This window comes from Hippocampus bargibanti, linkage group LG03, assembly GCF_051943395.1.
Source record: "Hippocampus bargibanti isolate YZ-2025 linkage group LG03, ASM5194339v1, whole genome shotgun sequence".
Taxonomy (NCBI): Eukaryota; Metazoa; Chordata; class Actinopteri; order Syngnathiformes; family Syngnathidae; genus Hippocampus; species Hippocampus bargibanti.
The window spans coordinates 8,156,055-8,174,184 of record NC_142736.1 but is presented as its reverse complement, the minus strand read 5'-3'; the positions used below and the strand labels follow the sequence as shown (position 1 = coordinate 8,174,184).

The 18,130-nt window shown below is 46.5% G+C and overlaps 1 protein-coding gene across 7 annotated transcripts in view; it reads right to left on the bottom strand.

Moving 5' to 3' along the window:
* The window catches only part of nadsyn1 (NAD synthetase 1), a 147,366-nt gene extending 132,390 nt beyond the window's left edge, over positions 1-14,976 (bottom strand). For 2 of the 7 annotated variants that reach the window (XM_088991803.1, XM_088991802.1), the window contains exon 1: positions 14,713-14,976. In XM_088991803.1, the coding sequence (XP_088847929.1) occupies positions 14,713-14,797 (85 nt within the window). In that variant the 5' untranslated portion in view covers positions 14,798-14,976. The remainder of the gene's footprint in view (positions 1-14,712) is intronic. The other 5 variants (XM_088991805.1, XM_088991804.1, XR_016114424.1 and 2 more) reach the window with 4 other exon arrangements.
* Between the last annotated feature and the right edge of the window lie 3,154 nt (positions 14,977-18,130).

The window sequence follows — 18,130 nt, the reverse complement described above, 5'->3', positions numbered from 1 at the left end:
AATCAGAGATTATTATTTCTCTACTCCCCATTTAATGTGTGACAATCAAGCTTCCAGGAGGCAGATGCTTAAAGGCTTCAAGTCACAGACACGGCTTCCAGTGTGTTAACCTTAGCAACACTTCAGGACCAGGAATTCAAGCCTGAGAACGGGCGAGGGTTTCTCTACTTCTGAGAGCCCAGGTAAAACAGTCTCTGGCTGAAGGAGCTATCCCAGATATTGGCAAACTACGGCCCGCGGGCCAAATACGGCCCGTTCGGCTTTTTAATCCGGCCCGCCGAACTTGTCCAAATTATACTAAAAACAGTGTCTGAACCTCATGACAAAAAGTTAGCGGACAACAGGGCAGACAACTTTGAAAAGTTGCCTGCCCCATTTTTCACAACTTGACACACAATAAGACGACTAATCACATAAAAAAAGCATTATCACAAAGTATAAAGTTTTTTTTTTTAATTAAGGATGTACATACCACAAACACTACCTTGCTTAATTTACGGTAAATATCCACGGCTGTGGATTTTGCTGCAGTAGTCACTTGTCATCATGGTGCACAATGCAATGTTTGCATTGCTTGCTACAAGCCAGTAAGCCCCGTTCATAACTCTGAAGTACACTTTACAGTCACGGTTTAATGTAAATTTACGTTTTGTAGCGTCACATATGTTGTTGGCTTCTTTTGAATCTTTCTTCTGGGCTGAGGTTCTGTGCATCTATTTTGGAAAATGATATGCAAATGCATGACCTTACGACGCTTGCGAAAGTCCGGAAGAAAGAAGCAGGCTTCTGATTGGCTGCTGTGCCGAGTATGCAAATTTCAACTGCAGGTAGCCTATGTCTGTGTGCTTGGCGACGGTACACGAGTACTGTTTGCGCGTGAAGCCGAGGGCGTCTGTGGCGAGTTTGTGGAGCGTACGGTCAAAACAATCCATCCATGATTTTGCGGAATTTAACACAAGTAGGTGTTATTGAGCTTGAATTTCGTTGTGTAATATGTTTTGAATGTTGAAAGTGATTCCATTTTTCAATAAATGTTGATTTCTTTAACTTTGCACCTTCAATTGAAACTTATTAAAAACAGATGCACTCTTGATCAATCACAGTGCATATCTATTTTCCATTTCCTCCTCCCAGTATCTGCGAAATAGTATGTAAACGCCATATCTTGCATATCCCTTGAGACACATTTATTAACTGATCAGGGATATTTTTCGCATTTGAAAGACAGTTAATAAATTGGGTTGTAGTGTTCTTACTGTGCTATGAGGTTTGTACACACTACATTTAAAGGACAACGGGCACCATTTTTTTTGTTTCCTACTGACATCAGACAAACATTTTATAGCATCTAAAATACCCAAAACACGCAGGCTGATATTTTTTAGTCAAATGAAAAACATCAATAAAAATGACTTCAAAATGAATCCGGAAATGGGCAGTTTCAGAAGGTCCCGCCCCCTTGTTCTTGACGTCACGCCAAGAGGTCTGGCCTTGCTCGAGAATCAAAACAATGGCTTCAGATTCGCAGAAGATGCTTTCTTGTTACTCATCCAGTTATGAATATGATTCAAATAATTTTGAAGAGGAAAGCATACAGGTTTGCAATGGATTAAAGAATGTATTCCGTGCCATTTTGAGGCAATAGTGGGGGTAAATGTAACACCGAAAAAGAGGCAGAAAATGGCGACAGAGCTGCGTGTAAGGAATTAATCATCCCATTTCCACAGGCTGATTAATTCCTTACACGGAGCTTTGTCACCCTTTTCTGCCTCTATTTGGTGCAACACGAAGTTTTCAGACCAAACAAGTACAGCAAAATGCATTGACGTGATGGAAGGACTACTACAATGTGTCTTTTTTTGGTCATTGGCGTTCCTTCAGTGACGTAGGGTGAGCCAGCTCAACTCATCGCCAACTCAAAAAAAAGTGTGAGTCTTAAAACGTAAAATATAGCTATATGCGGTGGAATCTTTGTAAAATATGCTAAGTAGAAGTCATTTGAAGCCATTTTGCAAATTATGGACACAACTTGTCCGGAGACGTCGGTTGTCCTTCTATATTTATTTATGGACCACGGGTGAAGTACTGAGAAGATCAGAGGGAACTGCATTGTGTCTTTGTGTCTTCCAGAACCCCCTCCTTTCACCACATCACCCCCATCCTCCAACAGCTCCACTGGCTCAGGATCAAACTTAGAAATTGACTTCAAAATACTTCTTTATACATTTAAAAGACAACTGACATCTCCGGACAAGTTGCGGCCATAATTTGTAAAATAACTTCAAATTACCTCTACTGACTGCATTTTACAAAGATTCCACCCATATAGCTATATTTTACATTTTAAGACTTGCGCTGAATATTCATGAAGTCTTGTTTTCGAGTGACGATGACGATGTCGGAGTGACAATGCCGGAGTGACCGAAAAAGCGATACACAATGCGTTATGGGTACTTTTTTGGTCTGAAAACACCGTGTTGATCACGAAATTAGATGGAAAACTACATAACGCGATGGTGAATCGTTGTGTGGCAGCCTATTGCGGTAACACGCATAAAGAAGGTGCAAGTTTAAACAAATTCCCAGACATTTTCAACGGACCAGAGCCGAAGGACAACGAGGAGCTAACCTGAGTTAGCGATGGATAAATCCTCTCGAGGCTGATCATCTCGGAAATTATTTCGTTGAACGTATACAAGTAAAATGGAGCTCTTCCAAGCCAAAGGTGATTACATTCTTCAGAACGGGGACCGAGCTCTTTGGTGTAGCGGAAAGGACGCTTTGATGACAATCAATAATGTCATGCCGCTCAGCGTGACATGCACAACACAAGGATCTTTTTCCGAATCTGTTGTTTTGATTCTGGAGCAAGTGAAGGAGTGTCCTGATGAGACGTCACAAACTGGGGGCGGGACTTTCTGTATCTCCAGTTTTGAGCCATTAGTGGCAGTTTTGGCCAATTTTAAGTCATATTTTGCATTTGACTAAAAATATCAACCTGCGTGTTTAGGTATTTTTTAAATGCGATAAAACGTTTTTCTGATATCAGTTAGGAAACAAAAAAATGGTGTCGGTTGTCCTTTAAAGCCATCCATAACACCCCCCCCCCATACCTACCTGATCTTCCTGAAATTTCTGTCGTTTCTCATCCCCCCAGATCCTCATCCTCCCTACACCACTGTGTGCCTCCTGCCTGTCTCAGCACGATGAGGGACAGTGCTTTCAGTCGCTCTGCCCCCAAACTCTGGAACTATTATTATTACATACTGGCAATCTTACAAATAATGGTGTCTGTCGTTACAAAATGGTCCTTACATTTTATATAGCGTACATCAAATGAAACAAAAATATATTTTTTAAATCTTCTTCTTTTCCTTTCGGCTTTTACCTTCAGGTGTCGACACAGCGAATCAGTGTCCTCCATCTAACCCAGTTTTGTGCATCCTCTTCTCTCACACCAGCTACATTCATGTCCTCTTTGACAACATCCATAAACCTCCACTTTGGTCTTCATCTAGGTCTCCTGCCTGGCAGTCAAGGCTCAGCATCCTTCTCCCAAAATAGTCACTCTCTCCCTCTGGACACGTCCAAACCATCTTAGACTGGTCCAAAGCCTCTAATATGTGTTGTCCCTCCAATGTACTCATTCCTGATCCTATCCAACCTGGTCACTCCCAAAGAAAACCTCAACACCTTCAGCTCTGCTACCTCCAGCGCTCCTTCCTGTCTTTTCTTCAGTGGCACTGTCGCGGGTCCAAACATCATGGCTGGTCTCACCACCGTTTTATACACTTTTCCTTTCATCCGAGCTTAAACCCTTCTATCACACCTGACATTTTTCTCTAGCCGTTACAGCCTGCCTGGACACACTTCTTCACCTCTTTTCCACACTCTCCATTGCTCTGGACAGTTGACCCCAAATACTTAAAATCCTCCACCTTCTTCATCTCTTCTCCCTGTAGTATCACTGTAGTACTAGGATCTCTCTCATTCACACACATATATTACATACATAAAGTGCTAACTTGTACAAATTACGCCGAAATCATGCAAGTTGACAGGTATGCCCAACATCTGTAATATTGATTCTCTCCCCACCTTCTAATCCCATCTCAAAACCCACCTATTTATAGTGTTGCTTTCTCTGTAAGTTTTTTCTCTTGTTCTTTTTATAATTGTATCTGTGGTTTTATGTATGTCCCTGTTTTGTGATTGTTAAGAATCCTTGAGAGCTTTGAAAGGTGCTTAAAAATAAAATGTATTATTATTAAAATGAGGGATATACTATGCTGTCACAGTAGTTTAGATTATATATTCGCACTGGTTATTATATTTTTGTGGCAGGCACTAGTACCATGTATCTCACTCAGCTGGTGTACAGCAGGGGGTGTGTCCAAGTTAAGAATGGTTTATTGCATTTTCTATGTTTGAAGCAGATCCACTTGTTCGCCGTGGGAATACACATGTGTCTACATTCAGTCGTGTGTGCTCCTTCCTCAACTGCTACACTGGTGACCCCAACGTTTGAAATGTTCCTGTCAACCGACGAAGAGCTGTCTTTCTCGGCCATGTCATCACGACAGCCGCCCCAACTCGCAGCCGCCGTGTCCTCCACGAGGCTGCCCGAGTTCTGGCACAGCGATCTGTCATCGTGATTTCAGCATGTGGAAGCGCTTTTCCACCTACGAGGAATCACGACAAATGAGCCGAAAAACTATCTGGTCGTGGCGTCTCTGAACAAACTGACTACTGACTAATACGAGGCACTCAAACACCTGCTGCTCAGACGGTTCACATTATCGGCCTCTGAGAGAGCAGACAGGCTTCTTTCCCTTCCCGGACTCGGCGACGGAACAGCAGTGGATCTAATGGACAAAATCTTGGCACTGTTGGGTTCGGATGAAGGCGGAGTCCTTTTCCCACACATATTCCTCTGCCACCTACCACCCTCAGTGCGCGCCGTGCTAGCCAACTCGACGTGCCTGGCCACCGGGGACTATCGAGGTTTGGCGTACCCCCCTGCACCTATGAGGGCCATGGGTGCCGGCGACAAAACCGAGCTGCTTTTTATCACAGACTCCTCGTCAGGTAGTCGTTTTCTTGTGGACAGCGGCTCACAAGTAAGGCTTCTGACGCCAACAGCCGCGGACAAGACGGCAGGGGGATCCAGCCCTCCCCTGTGCGCAGCTAACGGATCGCCCATCGCCAACTTTGGTTCCAGGTCAGTGACTGTGTGCTTCCACGGACGGGAATTCAAGTGGAACTTTATCGCAGCGTCGATCACAGTTCCGATAATCTGCACAGATTTTTTAATGTGCTCAGGAACTACTTGCGGATGTTGCTAACCGTCATTTGATTGACGCCATCTCGTTCGCCACTTTTCCGTGTGAGGCTGGGGGGCTCGGACCATGAACGCACGCAAATTATTTAACGTCAGGTAACTGAACGATTTTCCTTCGCTAACTACTCCCGCCTTTTCCAATGCTGATACTAAACATGCGGTTGAGCATTTGATTCCCACGGTTGTCCCGCCAGTTTTTGCCCACGCTCGTCGCGGCGAAATTGCCAATGGCGAAAGGGGAGTTCGCTACGATGGAGCACTTGGCCATCGAGAGGCGTTCCAACAGCCCGTGGGCCTCACGATTACACATGGTGCCCAAAATGTCTGTGTAAGCTCTCAGTCGTACAGGAGTGGTCCATCGATGAAAAGGTTTCTTCAGCCATCATTTGTACTTCTTTGAAGGTGTCGATGGTGCCCAAAAGTGACGGTTCTTGGCGGCCGTGCTGTGATTTTTGTCGGCTTAATAATAAAACCACACATGACCGTTCCCAATTCCGCACATCCAAGACTTTTCCGCATGTTTGGCCGGCACCACGATCGTTTCTAAAGTAGATTTAGTTCACGGTTATCACCAGGTGCCAGTACAGGCAGAGGTTGTGCCCAAAACTGCGGTGATAACCCCCTTTGGCCTCTTTGATTTCCTCCGCATGCCTTTTGGCCTGAATGGGGCGGCATAGACCTTTCAAAGACAGATGGAGTCTGTCTTGCGAGGCCTCGATTTTGTGTTCGTCTACCTTGATAACATTCTTGTGGCCAGCCCTTTATCAGAGGAACACCTGTCGCATTCAACAATGGTTTTCAAGCGTCTTGATTCGCACGGCCTTATCGTTAACCCTGTGAAGTCCCAATTTGGTCTGTCCGATATCGATTTCTTGGGGCACCGCATTTCTCCACAGGGCGCCATCCCCTTACCCGCCAAAGTGGTGGGTGGTGAATATCCCCCGCCCGGCCACAGTATAGGCGCTGCAGGAGTTTTTGGGCATGGTTAATTTTTACAATCAGTTTCTTCCTCACGCAGCTGACCTCCTACGAGTGGCCTCCACAACGGGCACAGTCCTTTCAACAAGGCAAGGATGCCCTCGCAAGTGCAACTCTTCTGGTCCACCCGATCTCAACCGCACAAGTAGCTTTGACTACTGATGCGTCCGATGTTGCCGTAGGGGCGGTGATCGAGCAGCTTGTGGAGAACGAATCGCAGCCCCTTGTATTATTCAGTCGGAATCTGCAAGATAACGAACGCAAGTGTAGTGTTTTCGACAGAGAGTTGTTAGCGCTCTATCTTGCGACACGACATTTTTGTTTACTGTTCGAGGGACGCCATTTCACCACCTATATAGATCATAAACCACTCACATTCGCCATGTCGAAGGTGACCGTGGTCAGCCCGACAGCAACGGCATTTAGCGGCCGTTTCAGAGTTCACAACAGACATTCGACACGTGGCGTATGTAACCCTGTGGCTGATTGCTTGTCACGTGTGATCGTATGTCCAGTCCAACTCGGGGTAGATTTTTCAGAGATGGCCGCCGCCCAATGTGAGGATCCGGATGAGAATGCTGGGAGCACAGTTCGGATCACGCTCTTCGATTTATCCAGTGTCTTCAACACAATCCAGCCAAATCTACTGGTGGACAAGCTGTGGCATGCCGGAGTTGCCCACCACCTCACATTTTAGATTACAGATTACTTCACAAAGGGGCCACAGTACGTGGGGGTAAAGAACTGTGAGTCTGACAGGCTTCTCTGTAGCACCGGAGCGCCGCAGGGTAGTCCTGGCTCCATTCCTGTTCACCCTCTACACCTCGGACTTCAACTACAACACCCCAACTTGCCACCTTTAGAAGTTCTCTGACAACTCAGCTATTGCCGGCCTCATTATAGAGGGAGACGATCGGGAGTACAGGAGACTTTGTGGACTAGTGCCAGCAGAATCACCTCCAGATCAACCAAGGAGCTGGTAGTGGATTTCTGCAGGAAACAATCCTCACCGGCACCGTTGAGCATCCAGGGTTCGGACATTGAGAGGGTGACCTCTTCCAAGTACCTGGGTGTTACTCTCAACAATAAACTGGACTGGACTACAAACACGGATGCCCTAATTTAAAAGGGACAGAGTCACCTCTTCCTACTCAGGAAACTGAGGTCTTTTGGGGTTCAGGGGTCACTCCTAAAGACTTTCTATGACTCTGTGGTGGCTTCAGGCATCCACTATGGAATTGTCTACTATGGAACAGGAAAAGACTGGAGCGCCTAGTCAAGAGGGCCAGTTCTGTCCTGGGCTGTTCGCTGGACACTCTGGAGGAGGTGGGCAACAGACAGACGCTTGCTAAACTAAAAGCTATGATGGACAGCCCCTTCCACCCCCCCCCCCCCTGCCAACCCTGACAGCACTGGGTAGCGCCTAAAGCCAGATAATACACCCATGCTGTAAGAGGGAGAGCTCGTGCCTACCGACTGCTGTCAGGTTTCTCAATAATAACGTGAAAAAAAGCTGGACTCTTGTACTGTAAATATGTGTTGATGCAAAACAGCTGTCAGGTATTTCCTTGTTTTGTTTTGTTCTTTTTATTCTCTGTGTCAGTACCAGCCGGAGGGTGATGCGTCACCTTCTAGCGACACCCCTGCACCTGATCAAGACAATCACATGCTGCCTACTCAAGCCACGGACTTCCTGTCTCCCTTGTCGGAATATTATTTTCTATCAAAGTCAAAGTCAGCTTTATTGTCAAATATGCTAATATGCATGACATACACCACAGATGAAATTACTGTCCTCTCGGACCCAGCATGCAAGGCACTTATAATGACTTTAACAAACATAATAAACATGAAAACGCCAATTTCACAACCTTTGCTTGCGTGCCCTGTTCATAGCAGCCTCATTTGTGCTCCATGTTGCCTCTCTTGGTGTTGTCCTGCGCTTTTCTGTTAAACCTTGTTTTGTAAAACACACAACTTGGACACGGCCCCTGCTGTACACCTGCTAGGTGAGATACATGGTCCTAGTGCCCACCATACAGAAACTCCCGGAACACCCAGAAGGAAAGTCAAGGTGAAAACTTTGCTGGGGGCTTGACCAGCCTGCCACAACGACTACGCAATCCTTCATTCGTTGGTGCATGTGAAGTTATTCGGGCAGGCGACCTGGGTGAGACCCGAGTGGGGGAACGACACTCAATCCTGGCATGCTGCAGTGAGGCTGGAGGTTTCGGAGGGCGTCCGCGACGTGGGACCTGGGCCGGCAAAATGTCCTCACCCGCAACTAAATGAGCTGGTTTGAGCGTGTATAATGAAATGCACTCCCTTCGGCCACTAATATCGAGCACAAAACTCTTTTCACCATGTTGATAATGGTGAAAAGAGTTTTGTGCTTGTCCATGTTCGAGCACTCTAAACGGGCCATCATACGGCGGCTGGAGGCGAGAGCGGTGGGCATGGCGGCGCACAAAGACAAACCGGGCTGACCTAAGAGCAGACGGTACAGATACTTTGGGGACACAATGGTGAACCGGTGCTGGAGTCAGGGGCTCTCCTGGCAAAAAGGGGAAAGAATGTGTACCCGAAGCTTCAGGCAGAAATTCACCAGGAACGAGGATTGGCTGGCCGAGCACTAACTCTGCCGGAACGGCGTTAAGGTCTTCTTTTGGGGCCGAACGTAACCCGAGCAGGACCCACGGAAGCCGGTCGACCCAGTTACCGTCCGATAGCGCGGCCCGTAGCGCGGCTTTAAGTGACCGGTGGAAATGTTCACGCATCCCGTTAGCCTGCGGGTGGGAAGGCATAGTGTGGTTTACCTGCACACCCAAGGACTGCGCCATGGCCGACCAGAGCTCGGACTGGGGGCCCCTGTCCTAAGTGATATTGGACGCCGTGCCAAAACGCGCAACCCAGGACGAGAGAAACGCGCGGGCTATATCTGCCGAGGTTGTGGAAGACAGGGGTACTGCTTCCGGCCACCTAGTGGTTCGATCGACCATAGTGAAATGTGTGCAACCCTGCGAAGGAGGGAGGGGCCCGACCAGGTCCACGTGGATGTGGTCAAATCTCCTCCCCGGAATCGGACAAGTTTCTAGGTTTGCCCTGGTCTGCCTGTGGACTTTAGCGTGCTGACATGCCACGCATGCAGCTGCCCACTTCCCGATGCCCTTTCGTAACCCGGGCCAGACAAACTTGGCCCCAAGTAGTTTGACTGACGCCCGGACACCAGAGTGTGAAAGGGAATGAATGAGTTAGAGAAATAGAAAAATTCGCCAACGCCACTGCTGCTGAATCACGGAAGGAGTGCGACCCATAGACACGCCGCAGAGGAGAGCGGGACCCCCTTCACACAGTGCCACCTCTTCAAGCTTCAGGGCAGTGCCTGTCGCCATGAGTTCGTGGATGTCAGAATCAGAATTTTATTTTTTATTCGTCCCACAATGGGAAAATTTGCAGTCCACAGCAGCAATTTGAAAGGGGATGGGGTGGGAGTGAAAGTATAGAAAAACACGATATTCTAAGCATAGTAAAATAAAAATGTCCACTGTAGACTCTAAATTTGCAAAACCGTTTCATAAAAAAACTGTACATAGTGCAAGTATCAAGAAAGGCATATTGATATATGTAGCTGTATTGCATATGTTGGGGTAATTCGCCATACGAACATCTTTAAACATCTTTTTGCATCATTTCGTTTTGGTTTGGACTTCCTGATACGTCATCCTGCCTTCCTTTACATGATGTCACATCCCATTACGTCACATCCTATTGCGTCGCACCCTGTCCGTCATATAAATGCTCTCCCAGTCCGCGTCTCTCTCTTTCTCTCTCTTCCTGCCTCCTCCTCGGCCGACACCGCAATGCCCCAGCTGTCTTCAAGAGAACTTATTTTGTCCAACACCTGGCTTCCTGCTGATTTAACCATCCTTTGCCATCAACACCCTGAAAAGCCATGAATCAGGGAAGAACGATCACGTTCACCCATTAGCATGAACCCATATTCACAGTACAAGTGTTCAGTTTGTTTTTTTTCCCATGTGCCTTCTGTCCGTCTCACCACGATGGGGTGCTGAGCTTTCAGCCACTCTGGAACTCTGGAATTCACTCCCACCCAACATCCGTAATATTGACTCCCTCCCTACATTCAAATCCCACCTCAAAACCCATCTGTTTAAAATTGCATTCATGGTCTAGTTCAATCAGCTATTTTATTATTTGTCATTTTATTTATGGTTTTGTTATTTGGTGTATTGTTTTTTTGATTGTGAAGTGTCCTTGGGTGTTCTGAAAGGCGCTTTAAATTAAATGGATTGTTATTATTACATTCAGTCGTATGCGCTCCGTCCTCAACTGCAACATTTTGTACCTTTTTAGATCTGCTCAAAATGATCCCAGACAGGGGCTGTCCTCTCCTTTTTCGTTGCGAAAGGTGCATCCAATACAGAACCAATCCGATTGAAGATGCAAGTTCGGTGCATCAGTGTCAGCTGTCAGCTGATTCTCGTCTTGGTGCACAATTTTATTTAAAATGACTCGAGAAGGAAGCTCATCTCGCGAGGCATAGGGCATGGCAATTACGCGTTCAGAGGCGTGGCCAAAAGCGTAATACACACCTCAAGCCTGGCTTCACAAATTGTTTCACCGGTTTACTCGGCACAGGCCACGGAGCCTCAGCACAGTCGGGCATATCACGACTACCCAGTGCCGTCAGGGTGGGCTGGGGGGCGAGGGGCTGTCAATCAGTTTTTAGTTTAGCTAGCATCTGACTGTTGCGCACCTCGTGCAGTGTCCAGGGAGCAATATAAGTTGAACATGATTTCTCCCCACGGGAGCTGTCACCTTAACGAGGTTGAGGGGTTTTTGTATCGCAATGATGCCAGAAGTTAAGTTGTCAGGGGCTTTATGTCCCGAGCAGGGTCAACCATGGCAAACAGGTCCTTGAGACGAACCCTCATGATGAGTAACGCGACCCTCGTGAAGATTGAACGGTCCGTGTTGAGATCTTCAGCGCTTTCGCGATGCATTTGGGAGAATAAAGAGTCGAGAAGGGCCTCTTGTTTAGATCATACAAGTAGGATATTTATTGCCGAAGCACAGACAGCAACCACTGCGTTCATCGTCGTACGAAAAGTCCAAAACATATATACATAAACTGGCTTTTATCGCTGTCAAGTCATGTGATGTCGCATCATGGCTAGGTTGCCAGATCAGTTCAGTATTACAGCATTACATAAAATGAGGATACAATCTAACTTTCTCAACACCCCCACTTATACTCAGTTTGCTGTAATGTAAACCAAGCTAAACATAACAATGTGAACGCTGTCTTACACTTGTGAACTCTGTCTTACACATTTCACATTTAAACACAATTGTTTTTGCGTATTGGTAGTCATCAATAATGAAATCACCGTCCCATAAGATTTTGATTACGTTGTCACTTCTTGACTCTTTGGCATACATATAATAATCACCTGGGTTTTGCTTATACTCATTATCGGTTAAATAATCATGTAAGACCTTGTTCCCGTTTCGGCCACATTGCTTGAAACCGTAAAGTGATTTTTCTAGTTTGTAAACTAGACCATCATCCTTTTCTCCATTTTCCAGAGCTGCTTTTTGAAGCCCCACTCTTATACCTGTTTGATTGGCTGTTGGTGAAAACGTTTCTCCATAGTCTATGTTTTTCACCTGGCTCTTGCCCTTTGCTACAAATCGTGTTTATATTTGTCTCTGACATCTACATCACGTTTGATAGCATATACCCATTTACCCCCACTGTTTTCTTGCCCGCTGGTAGGGTTGTTGCAGTAAATGTTTTGTCATATAATGACTGAATTTCCTCATCCATGGCTTTTGCCCATTCTTGAGAATTATTTGATCTCATTGCCTCTGCATATGTTTGCGGGACACCACACACAGGTCTGTAACAGTAGTCTACTGTGGTGTGTGCCCCATCGTTATCGCTATACTCAATCACAAAATCATCAAAGTGACTAGGTTTCTTTCTTTCCCTAGTAGGATACCTTCTATTTTCAGGTTCATCATTTGTGTCACTTTGTCGTGTGAGTTTATGTTCATTTGGCTCTGTGACTGCACTTTCGCGTGCATCCCTTTCTTGTACACATGACTCTTGGGCTCTCTTATTAGGCTCCTGAAAGATCTCACTAGTCTTAGGCCTTAATCTCATGCCATAATATGTGTTTTCATCTGTTTCATTTATCAGTATCTCTTTCTCAATATGTAAATAGTACAACTTTCCATACACATGTTTACCATACTTTGTCCCACCTTTTGTAATCAGTGAATTTTTACCTTCTTTAAATATCACTGTTGCCCCGTTGGTGGTCGCTTTCTTCACAGACAAAATGTCTTGGGGGTATGAAGGAATGTATAAAGCGTCTTTCAGCATTGCTTTATGTCTTTGTCCTTTGATGTCAATCAAAGAGACCTCAGCATCTCCCCTTTTATGTGCGACTCCGCTGCATTGTGTGCCGTCCGCCAGCTCCACGCGGTGTCTTTCCGGTTTGAACGTGCTGTCGAAATTCTTGAACATGGTCACGTCGGTGATGATATGCGAAGTGGCTCCCGTGTCCACCATCAATCCTCTCTCTCGGATGTCGCAACCCAACTGCTCCCTGGCTCTGGTCTTGCTGTCCCTCATCTTGAGCACGATGTCGGTGTCGCCGTCTTCTGACGCTTTACTGGCGTCATCTCGTCTGTCCTTGTCCTTACGCCTGCACGTTGCATCTTTGTGTGTCTTGCTTTTGCAATGACTGCACCATGTCTTTTGTCGACATTCTCTTGCTTTGTGGCCTTCGATCCCACACTTGAAACACACTATGCTTGTGTCATCACTGTGCTAGTCACGGGTGTTGGTTTTGGTGGTTTGTCGTCCACTCCGACCCTGTGTCTTCATCACACTGTCCCCTGACTCAGTGGTCAATTTCTCAGTGGCTTCAAAACTCCGTAGCTTCGTCTTGAAATCCGCAAACTTGATTTCATCATTTGAATGCGCTACATGGATTGCAAATGGCTTGAAACTTGCTGGTAGTCCTTTTAATACCATGGCAACAAGTAGTCCATCTCCCAAAGTTTCACCTGCATTTCGGAGTGCTGTGATGGCGGTTTCGGCTTTGATGATATAGTCTGTAACACTTTCATCGTTCCTCTTTTGAAGCAACGCGAGCGTGGTGTACAGATTTACTATCCGTGGTTTTCCTTTCCCGGCATAATATTCTCTCAATATCTTCAAAGACTTTCTTCCATCATCAGGTGCATCTCTCATTATTAGTGAGAGGCTCTTGTCATCAAGCATATTTATCAATTCGGCATACGCATCGTCATTTTTCTCTGCATCCGTAGCCATATCAGAACTCGTCGCCGGCTCGCTTAGCACGGTCTTCTTTAGTCCCAATAAATGAAAATGTCCGAGCATTTTTGTTTCCCACATCTCGTACTTATCTTCATCTCCGTCGAATGCCAATCGAAGGTGCCTGCTTGCCCTTCCTTGATCCATCTTGACCGCTGTTTTGCGGGTTAGCGATAGCCTCGTTTGCTCACCGCTCTTTCAAGTCTGGATACACTTCTGTCTTCACTTTATCTCCCAAACGTCTCCTGGGCCAATAACCTGTTGAGATCTTCAGCGCTTTCGCGATGCATTTGGGAGAATAAAGAGTCGAGAAGGTCCTCTTGTTTAGATCATACAAGTAGGATATTTATTGCCGAAGCACATACAGCAACCACTGCGTTCATCGTCGTAAGAGAAGTCCAAAACATATACACACAAACTGGCTTTTATCGCTGTCAAGTCATGTGATGTCGCGTCGTGGCTAGGTTGCCAGATCAGTTCAGTATTACAGCATTACATAAAATGAGGATACAATCTAACTTTCTCAACAGTCCGGAAGATGAATAAATGAATATTATACACACAAAGAGTACACACTAATAATGCCGTACACATAAAAAAACGGTAGCGTCCATCATTTCCAAACTGACCCCTCGACATGAATTGATATCTGCAATTCGAACCAAACTCCATGAATGTCCGGGTCATTCCGCTCGGACACCTCAGGATAGTCATGTAAAGTCAGTTTCGTTAGCAAAAAATAAATGTAAAAAAAAATGATGAATGACTAAATTACGAAGAGGGCCGATGTGCACATTCGACCGGAAGTAATGTGTACTAAAATCACGTAATCATTGAGTGTCAACTCAATAAATACACAGTTCACAGAGACATGAGGAAAAATAATTCATGTCTTAATTAGGCACTGTGATTTTAATTTAGATGTTGTTGTCTTTTGAGCCGTTTGAGATGATAATGGTCGTGATGAAGGTACAACAGCAACGTCATGGGTCATTTCAATGTTAAAACGTGACTGACTTACTTTTCAGTATTCTCTCAAAGTTGCCGTCAAACTCCAATGCCCACTGATCCAGCGAACACGTGGCAAGAGTGACTTTCCTTCCCATTCTTTTGGTAGGGTAATTAAGCAACGCCACTGCCTAATAAATAAATTATTCGCTGATATTTTCAATGGAATTAGAGACGTGTTTCTTTCGGCCTCTCACTACACGAAGGGAATGTTTCACGTCTTTTCGAGAAACGTGGTCGTCAAAACTAGATACCATCTTTTGAGCTAAATTGTACGGCATCTGCGTTGCCATTTTGAATGTGGAAAATAGGGAAACCCGTGGGCGTTCCGTCTTTCATGGACGACGCAGCCATTCTGGTGAGTGACATTGGCGGCTGCTTTTCAAGTAAATGATCAACTCAACAGCAAACCTAATCGGATGTCTTTTTTTCCAATTGCCCATAGTTTAAATCATTCGCTGCCATTCACTAACTTATTCAGGAATTGAAAATTGATGCAGAGCACCATTCTCGAATGTGTTCGGGTTTTGGTTTTTCATGCTTGGGTGCCGATAAAGCGCTGGCCATGGCCTCGGACATTTTTTTTCTTTTCCACAAGGGGGCAGCAGTTACTTTTTTCCATATGAGTGCTTAGTTCCAGCTGTTGTTTTTGTCTTGTTTTGTGTTTTCTGTTGTCACTTTGTGTTGTGCATCTTCACAGCCCCGCTTTGTTCAGCGGAAAGGTTGGTGCTGTTGGACAGTCTGTGGCTGGATGGATGCATGTCTTGAGGAGACTGCAATAAGAAGAAAGGAGCGTCAGTGCAGAGCGCTGATGTGTATGTGGAACTGTTGCGGCTTGGAATTGAAGCGGATTTATATGGGACAGGAGATGTGAGACAATCTCTTTTTCGTCAATGGATGCTATAGTGGCGTGTTTGCTTTCAACATTTAGCTTGTAGTCGACGTGCACATTCCACCGTGATGTCCCTGATCCACTGGTGGAAAGACGCTTTGATTCTCTCCTCATTCACCGAGAACTGGTCATGTAACAAAGAGGGTACGGAAAGTGTTTAAGAATGAATGACTGTGTCTTTATGTTGTCACATTGTCTTTGTGCTGTCATGTTATTTTTTTTTCTTTTGACTTCAAGATGGCGCCGCAAGAGTGGCTGCCTTTCCAGCAATTCATGTATTTTTTTTCCTATTTTCATTCCTCTCATCACTTTGCTGCTGTGAAATGTAAATTTCTCCACTGCGAGACTAATAAAGGCATATCTAATCCAATGTTGTAGCCGTTGAGGAAAGAGCACACAAGACTGGACGTAGACATGTCTTTATTCCAACGGCTAACAAGTGGATCTGACCCAAACAGAAAATGCAGTGAAATATATGCAACATAAGCTCACCCCCTCCTGTGCACCTGCTGGGTGAGATGCCCGGTCCGAGTGCTAACCACACAACCCCCCCCCCCCCCCCCCGCCCCCCCAGAACACCCAGAAGGAAAGTCAAGGTGAAAACTTTGCTGGGGGCTTCACCAGCCTGCCACGACGACTAGGCAGTCCTCCGGTGGTGCAAGTGAAGTTATTCGGGCAGGTGACCCGGGTGAGACTTGAGTGGGGGAACGACACTCAACATTGGCATGGCGCGGTGGGGCTGGAAGTTTTGGAGGGTGTCCGCGACGTGGAACCTGGGCCGGTGAAATGTCCTTGCCCGCAACTAAATGAGCCGGTTTGAGCCTGTGTACTGAAATGCCCTCCCATCACCCACTTATATCGAGCACAAAACTCTTTTCACCGTGTTCGAGCACTCTAAACGGGCCATTATACGGCGGCTGGAGGGGAGAGCGGTGGGCATCGTGACGCACAAAGACAAACAGGGCTGATCTAAGAGCAGACGGAACAAATACTTTGGGGACACTGTGGTGAAATGGTGCTGGAGTCAGGAGCCCTCCTGGCAAAAAAAGGGAAAGAAGGTGCACCCGAAGCTTCAGGCAGAAATTCACCAGGGACGAGGATTGGCTGGCCGAGCACTAACTCTGCCGAAGCGGCGTTAAGGTCTTCTTTTGGGGCCGAACATAACCCGAGCAGAACCCACGGAAGCCGGTCGACCCAGTTAGCGTCCGATAGCGCGGCCCGTAGTGTGGCTTTAAGTGACCAGTGGAAACGTTCACACATCACGTTAGCCTGCGGGTGGTAGGCCATAGTGCGGTGTACCTGCACACCAAAGGACTGCGCCATGGCCGACCAGAGGTCAAACACAAACTGGGGCCCCTGTCCAAAGTGATATCGGATGGCGTGCCGAAACGTGCGACCCAGGACAACCGAAATGCGCGGGCTATATCTGCCGAGGTCGTGGAGGATTGGGGGACTGCTTCCGGCCACCTAGTGGTCCGATCGACCATAGTGAGGAGATGTGTGCAACCCTGCCAAGGAGGGAGGGGCCCGACCAGATCCACATGGACGTGGTCAAATCTCCTGGCCGGGATTGGAAATGTTTCTAGGTTAGCCCGGGTGTGCCTGTGGACTTGGGCGTGCTGACATGCCACGCATGCAGCTGCCCAATACCTGACGTCCTTTTGTAACCCAGGCCAGACAAACTTGGACACAATTAGTTTGACTGATGCCCGGACTCCAGGGTGTGAGAGGGAATGAATAGAATCAAAAATTCGCCTGCAGAACTATGGGACGAGTGCGTCCCATAGACACATCGCAGAGGAGATCGGGACCCACACAGTGCCACCTCCTCAAGTTTCAGGGCCGTGCCTGCTGCCTTGAGTTCGTGGATGTCCGGATCCTCAGATCTGGCGGTGGCCCTCTCTGAAAAATCCACCCCGAACTGGACTGGACACACGATCGCGCGTGACAAGCAATCGGGCACAGGGTTACATTTGCCGGCCACATGCTGAATGTCTGGTGTGAATTCCGATATGGCCGCTAAATGCCGTTGCTGTCGGGCCGACCACGGTTCAGTCACCCTCGACAAGGCGAATGTGAGTGGTTTGTGATCCACATTTGCGGTGAACCGGCGCCCCTCGAGGGGGAAATGAAAATGGCGCGTTGCAAGATAGAGTGCTGACAACTCTCTGTCGAAAACACTTTACAGTGAGACCTCAACTTACGAACTTAATTGGTTCCCAGACAGAGTGTGTAAGGTGAAAAGTGTGTATCTCAAAAATAAATTTCCCATAGGAAACCATTAAAATGGGAATAATCCATTCCCGGGTTTCCATGAAATATACTTTTCAACTAAATAAGCCTTAAAACTACACACAACATACCTTATTCTATGTATAATAAATGTGCAATTGTATTGTAATGAAAGAAATACACTGTATTGTATCATAAAGTCACTTTATTTACATTTGTGGTGGTCATTTATGGCTTGATGGAATGGCGTTGGAGGTCGAAGGTCAAAGGGAATTGCTGTTTGGAAAGAGAGGCGCATTACATGACA